This window comes from Mesoplodon mirus (genome assembly GCF_964341445.2).
Source record: "Mesoplodon mirus genome assembly, chromosome: 16".
Taxonomy (NCBI): Eukaryota; Metazoa; Chordata; class Mammalia; order Artiodactyla; family Ziphiidae; genus Mesoplodon; species Mesoplodon mirus.
This window is the reverse complement of record NC_138992.1, coordinates 77,686,296-77,697,920: the sequence shown is the minus strand read 5'-3', so window position 1 is coordinate 77,697,920 and position 11,625 is coordinate 77,686,296. Positions and strand designations below refer to the sequence as shown.

The 11,625-nt window shown below is 43.4% G+C and overlaps 1 protein-coding gene across 4 annotated transcripts in view; it reads left to right on the top strand.

The window, feature by feature from the left end:
* The first annotated feature begins 4,888 nt into the window (after positions 1-4,888).
* Positions 4,889-11,625, top strand: part of UBE2V2 (ubiquitin conjugating enzyme E2 V2) — a 30,585-nt gene continuing 23,848 nt past the window's right edge. Inside the window, exon 1 of one of the 4 annotated variants that reach the window (XM_082601519.1) lies at positions 4,889-4,997. In XM_082601519.1, coding sequence (XP_082457645.1) covers positions 4,982-4,997 — 16 coding nt within the window. In that variant the 5' untranslated portion in view covers positions 4,889-4,981. Of the gene's footprint in view, positions 4,998-5,268; positions 5,462-7,875; positions 8,089-8,568; positions 9,299-11,625 lie in introns of those variants that run through there. The other 3 variants (XM_082601518.1, XM_082601526.1, XM_082601523.1) reach the window with 3 other exon arrangements.

Here is an 11,625-nt window from a genome sequence, read left to right as displayed (position 1 = left end):
AGGGTCAGTCCTCCAAACTTGCTCTTTTTCTTTAATATTGCGTTGGCTACCCTGGGTGTTTGCCTCTCTGTATAAACTTTAGAATCAGGATACATACTGGGATTTTGATTGGGATCACATTGAATCTATAATTTGGAAAGAACTGACATCCTGATGATATTGAGTTTTCCTATCCATGAACATGAAATATCTCTCCATTTATTTATTTTTTCTTTGATTTTATCAGAGTTTTGTAAGTTTACTCAGATCTTATATGTAGTTAGGTTTGTAACTAAGTAATTTGGGGGGTGCTTATATTAGTACTGTTTTTAATTTCAAACTCCACTTGATCATTGCTGATACATAGGAAAGTGATAGACTTTTGTTTGATAACTTTGTATCCTGCAACCTTGCTATAATTGCTTATCAGTTCCAGATTTTCTTGATTCTTTCATATTTTCTACATAGGAAATCATGTCATTGGCAAACAAATAAGTTTCTTTCTTCTCCAGTACAGTGTTGAAAAGGAGTGGTAAGAAGGGGCATCCTTTTCTTGTTCTTGATCTTAGTGGAAAATCTAGTTTGTTACCTTTATCATGTCAGCTGTTGGCTTTTTGCAGATATTCTTCATCAGGTTGAGGAAGTCCCCTCTATTCCTATTTTACTGATAGCTTTTGTCATGAATGAGTGTTGGATTTTATCATATGCTTTTCTGTATCTATTGATATGATCATGTGGCTTTTGTTCATAACCTATTGATATGATGAATTACACTGATTTTTGAATGTTGAAATAGCTTTGCATCCCTGAGATAAATCCCACTTGGTTATGGTGTGCAATTCTTTTTATACATTGTTGAATTCTATTTGCTAATATTTTGTTGAGGATTTTTGCATCTATGTTGAAGAGATAGATTGGTTTGTAGTTTTCTTTTCTTATAATGTCTTTGGTTTTGCTAGTAGGGTAATGCTGACCTCACAGAATGAGGTAGGAAGTATTCCCTCTGTTCTATCTTCTGAAAGTTTGTAGAGAATTGGTATAATTTTTTCCTTAAATGTCTGATAGAATTTACCAGTGAAATTGGTGGGCCTGGTGTTTTCTGTTTTGGAAGGTTACCGATTGTTGATTTATCTTCTTTAGTGTATAGGTCTATAATATATAGAGAGATCTATTCATACTATTTTGTCTGTGAGCTTTGGCAAATTGTATCTTTCAAGGAATTGGTCCATTTCACCTGGGTTGTCAAATTTGGGGCATAGATTTGTTCATAGTCTTCCTTTATTATCCTTTTAATGTCAACAGGATTTGTAGTGATGTGCCCTCTTTCATTTCTTGTATTAGTAATATGTGTTTTCTCTCTGTCTTGTTAGCCTAGCTAGAGGCTTATTGATCTTATTGATCTTTTCAAAGAATCAGCTTTTGGTTTTGTTGATTTTCTCTATGGATTTCCTGTTTTCAATTTCATTGCTTTCTACTCCTAATTTTTATTATTTCTTTACTTCTGCTTACTTTGGATTTAATTGGCTCTTTTTCTGGTTTCCTAAGGTGGAAGCTTAGATGACTGATTTCACTTCTCTCTTCTTTTCTGACATTGCATACAATGCTCAAAATTTCCCTCTAAGTACTGCTTTCACTGTATCCCACAAATTTTGACAAGTTCTGTTTTCATTTTTAAAAAAGCTTTATAGCAATCCCGGGAATTCCCTGGCATTCCAGTGGTTAGGACTCGGTACTTTCACTGCCAGGGCCTGGGTTCAATCCCTGGCCAGGGCACTGAGATCCCACAAGCCTCACAGCATTGCCAAAAAAAAAAAAAAAAAAAAAGCTTTATACCAATCCCTATCAAAATACTAATGGCATTTTTCACAGAACTAGAATAATTCTAAAATTTGTATGGAATCAAAAAAAGACCCTGAATAACCAAAGCAATCTTGAGAAAGAAGAACAGAGCTGGAGACATCACACTCCTAGACTTCAGAGCTACATTAATCAAAACAGTATGATGCTATCATTCAGTCCTCACCCATCAGTTGCTGATGAGGCAACTAAGATCTACAGAGGGCTGCACAGTTAGATAATGAAGACAGGATTAGTCCAGGTCTAACAATTTCCATTAAATGAGCTGTGTGGAAACACCAGTGTATGCGAGTGAGGTTTCCCTTTCTCCTGGACTGTCATCTGTCTCTCTGGTTTCCTCCTTTGTCCCTAACCCAGGGTCCACAAGGTAAAGGCACTTACAAACACCACTGGCTTACCAGTAGGCTGATGTACAGATGCTTCTGCCAAAACAGTGAGTCCAAAATAAACTTTTTGACAAAACAAACACACAACAAAAACAGTATGAAATGAGCACAAAGACAGGCACATAGATCCATGGGACAGAACGGAGAGCCCAGAAATAAACCATGCACTTGTGGTCAATTAACCTACAACAAAGAAGGTAAGAATATAACTGATTACTGTTATTGTACATTAGCTAATCTTACAAATACTGAGTAACCATTACCATGCATCAAAAACCTTCACTGACTCCCAAAAATGTGTAGACTGAATTACACACTTCTAAATGACACCCGAAGCAAAGATGAAATCTCAAGAGAAATTTACAAAGTTTTTTTTTAATTGAGGTATAGCTGATTTTACAATATTATATTAGTTTCAGGTGTACAACATAGTGATTCTAAATTTGTACATTATACTCCATTTAAAGTTATTATAAAACATTGGGTGTATTCCCTGTCCTGTACAATATTTGTACCTCCTAATCCCCTCCATCTTGTCTCTCCTCCTTCCTTCTCACCACTGGTAACCACTAGTTTGTTCTCTACATGTGAGAGTCTGTTTCTACTTTGTTACATTCATTCCTTTGTTTCATACTTTAGATTCCACACGCAAGTGAAAACATCAGAATATGTCTTTCTCTGTCTCACTTCACTTAGCATAATACCCCCCAGGTCCAACCATGTAGTTGACAACGCTAAAATTTCATTCTTTTTAACGGCTGAGTAATATTCCATTGTGTATATATATTCCACGTCTTCTTTATCCACTCATCTGCTGATGGGCACTTAGGTTGCTTCCACACCTTGGCTACTGTAAGAGAGTGTATTAGTTTCCTGCTGCTGTAGAACAAATGATGCCAAAATGTAGTGGCCGAAAACAGCAAACATTTGTTACCTCATTTTCGGGGGGTCAGGAATCAGGCAACCTTTACCTGGGGTCCTCTGCCTCAAGGACTCTAGCAGAGTGGCCCTTAAGGTGTTGGCCTGGGCCCAAGTGTCACCCGAAGACCTGAGTGGGGCGGATCTGCTTTCGAGCCCACTCCGCCATGTTTGTTGACAGGATTCAGCTCCTCAGGCTGTTGAACTGAACGCTTCACTTCCTCAAGGTTAGTTATTGGCCAGAGGCTGATGTTCCTCGCCATGTGGGCTTCTCTGTAAGGTAGCTGTCAGGATGAGAGCTGACTTCCCTCAGAGGGAGCAAGAGAGCAAGGTATACAAGCTAGCCGTCGTTTCGTGTTTTCTGTTTTTTTTCGGGGGCCTCACCACGCGGCTTGTGGGATGATCTTAGTTCCCCCACCCAGGATCCAACCCGGGCCCTGGGCAGTGGAAGTGCCGGGTCCTAACCCCTGGACCACCAGGGAAGCCCTTGCAATGTAGTCTTCTTAAACAAAATCTCAGAAGCAATACCCCACTCTTCTGTCTTATTTGATTCTTTCTTTTAAAATTGATTTTCACTGGCATAGAGTCACTTTACAGTGTTGTGGGTTCCTTGCTGCACAGCAAAGTCAGTCATAGGTACACGGATACCCACTCTTGCTCAGATTTCCGTAAGACATGGGCCGCTTCACGAATTTGTGTGCATCCTGGCAGGGGCCACGCTAATCCTCCCTTCTCCGGTCCAATCTTAGGGTATGTGCCGCCGCAGTGGGCACTGCCTTATCTTATTCACTGGAAGCTGGTCAGTAAACACAGCTCCCACAAAAGGCAGAGGGATATTAAAGAGCAAGGCATGAGGCCAAGAGAGGGCCACCGGGAGCCGCGGCAGAGGCTTCCGATCGCAGAGAGCGAACCGAACAGCGCCCGTTTGGCCGCTTCATTTTAAGGGGGCGTGGCTGGGACCAAGCACTGACACCCCCTCCACGTTCAGAACCGAGCGGAGGGTCTGTCTCCTCCCCAAGCCTCCGCAGAGTGCAAGGGACAGGTAAACAGGGGCGCAGGACGGAAAGCAGCAGCCCACCCAGCAGGCCCACCGCCCGGCCGCAGAACGAGCCCCACTCATGCGGGCCGGGGCGGGGAGAGGTCCGCGCGCCCTGGGGACGTCGTGGACTTGGGGGTCGTCCCGGTCGTCCCCGCGGCCGCCCAAGCCTCGTGGGCACCTCCGCCGTCCGGACGCAGTGATGCTCCCCAATAACTCACAAGCGGAAGGAACTTTCTAGACTCAGACACAGACTGAGTTTCTCTCGCGTTCCTATCTCAAAAGAAAGCACGAACAAGGTGGTTTAATTCTAAGGGCTCCTTAAACTTTTTGTCACTCCTTGAATTATTTTCGACGGAACCGTCAACGCCCCTGTCTGGTCAGGGCCTCATTTCCACACGAACTTCATCGAACTCCACATAGATGCCACCCTCCCCCGCGACCGAGGACGGCCCTCTGGGCGGCGCTAGCGCACCTGCTCCGACGCACACCTATGACGTCAGAGCCCGCGCGGGCTCTAGGAGCACGTTCCCCTCCCGGAGCATTCTGGCCTCGCGCTCTTCCTCTCCGTCACGGGGACTGACTCAAGTCTGTTCCATAAGCTTAACCTGCACCCTTGCACTCTGATTTTGCGGCACCGTCCCAGGAAGCAGGAAGCCGGAAGCCCCGGGGCGGGTCCGCGGTGACGCGCCGGAAGCTGCGGGGCGGGAGCCTGGGGCCGGAAGCCGCGGGGCGGGCGGCGGCGCTCCCGGAGGTAGCGCGGACGTCGCGTGCGTCCGGTCGGTGCGTCGGGCTGCAGGAGAAGATGGCGGTTTCCACAGGTCAGTACCCTGCCGGGCCGCCTGCTTTTCCATCCCAACCCGCGCTGCGCCTCTGCGCGTAGCTGGCAGCCGGCCTGGCGGTGTGGGAGAAGCCGGAGTACGGGCCCCCGGCCGCCGGACTTTCCGCGGAGCGCGGCCGGAGCAGGGAGGGTCCTGGCGGCCGTCGGGGCGGCGGTCGTGCCCGCGCGTCGGCTGCGCGCCTGGGGGCTGGGCTGGGCCGGGCCGGCTGGCCCGGGGCTCTGGCGGGCGGTGCGGGAGCGAGGAGGGGAGCCCGGGCGGGCCGCGTCCACCTGGGCGCGCGAGGCCTCGCGTGGGGGGTCCTGGATGGAGCGGGTCCGACCCCCCGGTTCGCCCTGACGTGGGCGGAGGACACGGCCGTTCTTACCGACTGAATGAATGCGTGTGGTCTTTCTTTCGCTGGAGTGAAAAACTGAGGTGCAGACTAAATAGAAGCAAGGAGCGAGGTGAACTCTAATTGAAGAAAAAGCGGTTTCTTAGATTAGCTGGTCGGCTCCTCTCGTACTGAATACAGTTTTGGTTTTCTCTGAGCACAGACGTTGAAATTCGGTATTAACACTGAGGTTTTAGAAATTTTACCATTACAATATGTTAAAGGGGCACAGTTTTATTACTTAAAACGTTAATACGTATGGTCTTTAATTTTTCTAATCATTATTGAACCGTGGCTGTGGAACAGTGTGGTTTTGTATTTCATGCCATCATTGCATAATAACACGAATTTTCAAGTCTCTGTATACTTAAGTGGAAGGCTTCGGTGTATGTTGTGATGGGTACTTTTAAGGTAGTGCCGTTCTACCTTCATTTTAATGAAGAATTGCGTCTTTTGTATCGCATCTTTATTACGTACAGGTGTCAGGATAAGCTGTTTAACGATTTTAGCGTTGGGGAGCTATTTCGGTACACTTGGGGTCAGAGCTAACTAGTAAAGCGTGGATGATTTAAAAAGTGACATTTTAGTATTAAAACTTTACTGTCCTTGCTGTTTGAAATTGAGTGTGCTTGTGCATTAAAACTCCATGTCTTTTTAAGAGTTGTGCTTCGTACCTGAAGGTTCTTGAAAATTTAGTAATAAAGTGGTGTGTTTCAATTTGATTGATAGGCTTCATTTTGTGGATTTCATTTTTTTATTTAAACACGATTTTTCTCCCCCCTAACGTTGTACATGTGAGAGAGTGTCGAAATATTTTGAAAAGACCAATGATTAGATTATGTTAATGGCAGGTGCTCTTTGTTAACCACAGTGAGTCATTTTGGGAAGTTGACTATGAATTATAAAGAAGTTGGTGAGAGATTACTAGCACGTTTATTGTACATTGGAAGCCTGTATTTTCTAGTTTATATTTTAGCATTCTAATTGTTACATTTACGCTGCTTTTAAATTTATGAGATTCGAAACCTGAGCATAATCAGAAAGAATATCTTTTAGGCAGTTAGTTGATGTTTTCTTAAATCACTGAAAAAAAATTTTTTTTTTTTAAAGAAGATGTTGGGGGGGTAGGAATTTATTTATTTATTTATTTTTGCTGTGTTGGGTCTTCGTTTCTGTGCGAGGGCTTTCTCTAGTTGTGGCAAGCGGGGGCCACTCTTCATCGCGGTGCGCGGGCCTCTCACTATAGCGGCCTCTCTCGTTGCGGAGCACAGGCTCCAGACGCGCAGGCTCAGTAGTTGTGGCTCACGGGCCTAGTCGCTCTGCGGCATGTGGGATCTTCCCAGACCAGGGCTCGAACCCGTGTCCCCTGCATTAGCAGGCAGACTCTCAACCACTGCGCCACCAGGGAAGCCCAAATCACTGAAATTTGTTTTGAAACTGTTGTTAAAAATTGCCTTGGCGAATTTCATGTACCGTTTATTCCTTTTCTGTGCTTTACAACATTGACACTGTCATCCAGCTTGGGCAGAGAGGAGTGCAGAAGCAGTTTTGGACTATGTTTCGAAACTATTTTTAAATTATATTTTCTCTTAGTTTTACTTTTGTATTGTTCGCCTCTTGGTAGCAAGAGAGGGAAACAGTACCCGTGTATTTGAGAAATAAATGTAATAAAGCTTGAAATTTTAAAATTAGGGTGTACTGTACATGTTTTTTATTTAAGCCAAAATAATCTTGATAAAAATAGCTATTTAATAGTCCAAAAAGAAAAAAAAACACCTGACAGGTATTTTTTTAAATTTTAACGAAAGCATTATATTTTAATTTGCATTACCTAAATCGTATGCTTTTAGTCTTTCTGTTACTGGAAGAAAAATTGGCAGGAAGAATTCTAACTAGACTGAGATCTCTAAGCTGACCGATACTTTGCCATACCATTTGGTCCTCTTTGTTTTGCAGCTGAGTAAACTGAGGCCTGAGGAAATACAAGGTTTTACATAGTTGGTTAGCAGTAGAGTCCAGATCAGAATCCAGGTTTTTTACTCTCAGTTTAGTGCTTTTTCCATCATGAGCAACTATGAATTTGGAATAATCCTGAAATCAGGACTCTTACTTCCTTTTAGGCTTGAGAGTGGCTTTCATACTTCTCTTCCTAGCAGAATCCTTGTTTCAGACTGTCAGATGCTTCTCGTGGACGGAAGCAGGGCTGTGGTGGAGACCCCACTGACTAGGTTCCCCTTTCCCAAGAGACAGTCACCTCTGGGGGTCAAGATGATTTCATAGGACACGGCTTAAGAAACACGGCTCTTTGGGATAGAAATTTGTTAGTATATTTAGTACCTGTGATTCCAACATTTAATCACATCTCAGCACTAATAGAAGTGTTGATGTTAGATTGAAGAGTGTGGCAGGTCTGCGTAAGCCGTATGGGTGGAAAACGGCCACGGCGAAGCCTCATCACCGTTCAGAAGCGGGAAGCATCATGTATGCTGGAGCAGGAACTGGGCTGGCCTTGTTGTAATTTCCCTGCCGCCCTGGTGGGTGGCCGTGCTAGGTGTTCAGTGCGTCTCGTAAGCCTTGCTTTTCCGTCCTTTCTATGAAAAGTCTGGACTACGTGAGTTTGTTTCTTTTCTGCATCTTCAGGATGAAGATTTGTGGATGTGGGCAGAACTTGGGAGTAGCACTAGAAGAAGAGGTTTGCAGGTGTGAATCATAGAACCTGGAAATTAAACAGTGCAGTAGTCCAGGGTATTTCCCTCTTGAGACTTTCCTAACAGGCCTGGGAGATCTGTCTATGTGAGTGCGGAACCTGGGTGCTCTTGACATATGTTTGCTCTTGATAATATCGTCCGTCAGGCAATACAACCTTACTATCAGCAGTCCTCCCTTTGCATGGTAGTTTGGGTGGCAAACCGAAGCTGTTCAAAGCAATCTTAGTAAGTGAGAAAAATTATGATTATTCTGTGACCTTGAATATGTTTGCTGAAACATTGAAAAATTCCTGGGGTTACAAGCATATAGGAAAAATGGAAAAAATAGTAAAACTAACATTTGTTTAGTACACTGTGGTTTAAACTTGAGAGATTAAGAATTAGTGTTTTTGTTTATAAAACGCTTGTCAAGAGTAGTTCGAACAATGCTTGCCTTATCTTTTTATCGTATAGCTTATGTGGAACAAGCATCTTTTCTGTGCTTTGGCGAATTGTCGTACTCCTGAATTTGGATCTGCTTCCAGTATTTGGTCATTTGTGCTTTCAGTGTTAGGAAATATCTCGGAGAGTTTCTTTATTGTGAAGTTTTTCACTTCCTCTGGGACACAGTCATCCTTTTCCTACATCTCCTTTCCTCATTTATGTCAGTAAGCTCATGTTCACAGAATTCCTCTGCCTGCTCTTCCGGAGTCTCTCCGACGTTCCCACGGTCAAATTTCTTCTGTGACTCTCTTTACATTTGTTCAAATTTCACTTCCCGTGTTGCCAGTTCTTGTTTCTTTGCTGGGCTTTCATCTTTGTTGGCTATTTTTATGGACTGTCACTGGTGGACAAGGAGGCAGCTCTGTTCCATGCTTTGCTCTCTGTCAACTGAGTAAGAGATGTGCAGTGAGCCCTCACCTACACGCTGAAAGCTGTGAAGTGCTGGCTGCTGGTCGGGACTGCTCGTCTGTCACTCACATGGTGACCCGTGGACTGAGGAGCTAGCCGCCACGTGTGAGCTCTGTGCGCTTACTCCTTGTCTGCGTACCGTGGAGACTGGAGTCTGAACCTTGTTGTGGGGGGACTGATGTCTCACTAAACCGTGGTAACTGAAAGTCACGCGTGTGGAAACCATGAAAAGCGGAGATTGCTATGTGGAAACATCCACTTAGCAAGTATTTGGGGAGATGTTTGACGCAAAACTTCAAAATGGATGTGAGGTATGTAGACTAGAACAAATGGAATGAGATCTAGTGTTCAAAAGTTTATTTCAGGGGCTTCCCTGGTGGCGCAGTGGTCGAGAGTCCGCCTGCCGATGCAGGGGACACGGGTTCGTGCCCCGGTCCGGGAGGATCCCACATGCCGCGGAGCGGCCGGGCCCGTGAGCCATGGCCGCTGAGCCTGCGTGTCCGGAGCCTGTGCTCCGCCACGGGAGAGGCCACGACAGTGAGAGGCCCGCGTACAAAAAAGTTTGTTTCAAAAGTAGTTAACTGTTTTAAAAGAGCAAATGTATGTATAAGTAAATCTTTGCGATATTATTGTAAGACGGGACTTCAGGACTGGGTTTGGAAGTGTATCCTTGTTTACACAGTCTTTGCTGACTTGTGTAAGAGCAGATGTTATTTTCAGTTTAAGTTGGAACTCAGCACTAAGTTTGAAACTACAGAAGGGGAGAGAGGTCCTTATAGCTTGTATAGGTCCTTATCCATATATCGGAATAGTAGTGCTCATGGAAAGTACATTATGAATCATTTAGGCTCTAAGCAAAGTATATTTTATAGATGAGCACTATCTAGATATGAAATGTCTTTCACAAGATTACTTAGCTAGATGCTGAGTCCAGAGCTAGTTTCTTGATTTCAGGTTCTTTGATGCTGCTTCTGTATCACGCTGTATTCTGTAAACTTCTTGGTTGCTTCATGTAAGTGGAATCATACAGCATTTGTCTTTTTCTTTGTGACTCATTTCTCAGCATAATACTCTCTAGGTCCATCCGTGTTGTCGCAAATGGCAAGATTTCATTCTTTTTTATGGCTGAATGTTATTACAGTGTATTTGTGTGTGTGTGTGTGTGCGCACACGTGTGTGCACCTTCCACATCATCTTTATCCATTCATGTATTGATGGGAACTTACGTGGCTTTCATATCTTGGCTATTGTGCATAATGCTGCAATGAACATAAGGGTGCATATATCTTTTTGAAATAGTGCTTTTGTTCTCTTCGGATAAACAGCCAGGAGTAGAGTTGCTGAATTGTATGGTAATTCTATTTTTAATTTTTTGAGGAACCTCCATACTGTTTTCCATAGTGGCTGCAGCAATTTACATTCCCACCAACAGTGCACAAGGGTTCCCTTTTCTCCACATTCTTGCCAACTTGTTTTTTGTTGTCTTTTTGATGACAGCAATTCTGACAGGTGTGTGGTGGTATCTCATTGTGGTCTTGATTTGCATTTCCCTGATGATTAGTGATGTTGAGCGTCATCTTTTCATGTGCCTGTTGGCCATCTGTGTGTCTTTGGAAAGATGTCTTATTCAGATCCTCTGCCCATTTTTTAAATCAGGTTGCTTTTTTGGATGTTGAGTTGTATGAGTTCTTTGTATATTTTGGATATTAATCCATTATCAGATGTAGTGTTTGCAAATGTCTTCTCCCATTCTATAGGCTTCCTTTTTGTTATGTTGAGAGTTTCCTTCACTGTGCAAAGCTTTTAGTTTGATGTAGTCTCATTTGCTTATTTTTGCTTTTTTTCCCCTTGCCTGAGGAGACATCCAAAAAATTATTGCTAAGACTGATGTCAAAGAGCATACTGCCTAAGTTTTCTTCTAGAAATTTTAAGGCTTCAGGTGTTACATTTAAGCCGTTGATGGATTTTGAGTCTACTTTTGTGTGTGGTGTGAGGGAGTAGTCCAGTTTGATTTTTGTGCGTGTAGCTGTCCGGTTTCCCCAGCACCATTTATTGAAGTCACTGTCTTCATTGTATGTTCTTGTCTCTTTTGTTGTAGATTAATTGCCCACATAAGTGTGGGTTCATTTCTGGTTTGCCCGTCTTAAAAAATTTGCGTTATTTGTCTCTTTATTGTTGAGTAGTAAGAGTTCTTATATATTCTAGATACAAGTTCCTTATTAGATGCACGGTTTGTAAATATTTTCTCTCATTCTATAGGTTTTTTGATTTTCTTGATGGTATCCTTTGAAACCCCGAAGTTTTAAATTTTGATAAAGTCCAATTTATCTATTTTTTCTACTTTATTAAGATGAAAAGTCTGGCTTTTGGTATGTACTTCATCGTCTATCTGACTCTTTGTTTTAAAAACATCATGTTGACATGTGTAAGTTCTAAGTGATGATCTGGTTATGATTATTATCCAGGATTACCACATGACAGAGGATAGGGGTCTCAGCCCTGCCTTGCCAGGTGTGAGGTTTAACATTAACAGAGTTACGTAGCCAGATAGCAGGCATGCTTCAAGCAGTTTATTCGTTGTATAAGTATGTAATTATGCCATAAATTTTTTTCAGTCTAGTGACTGGAATGTTATTGA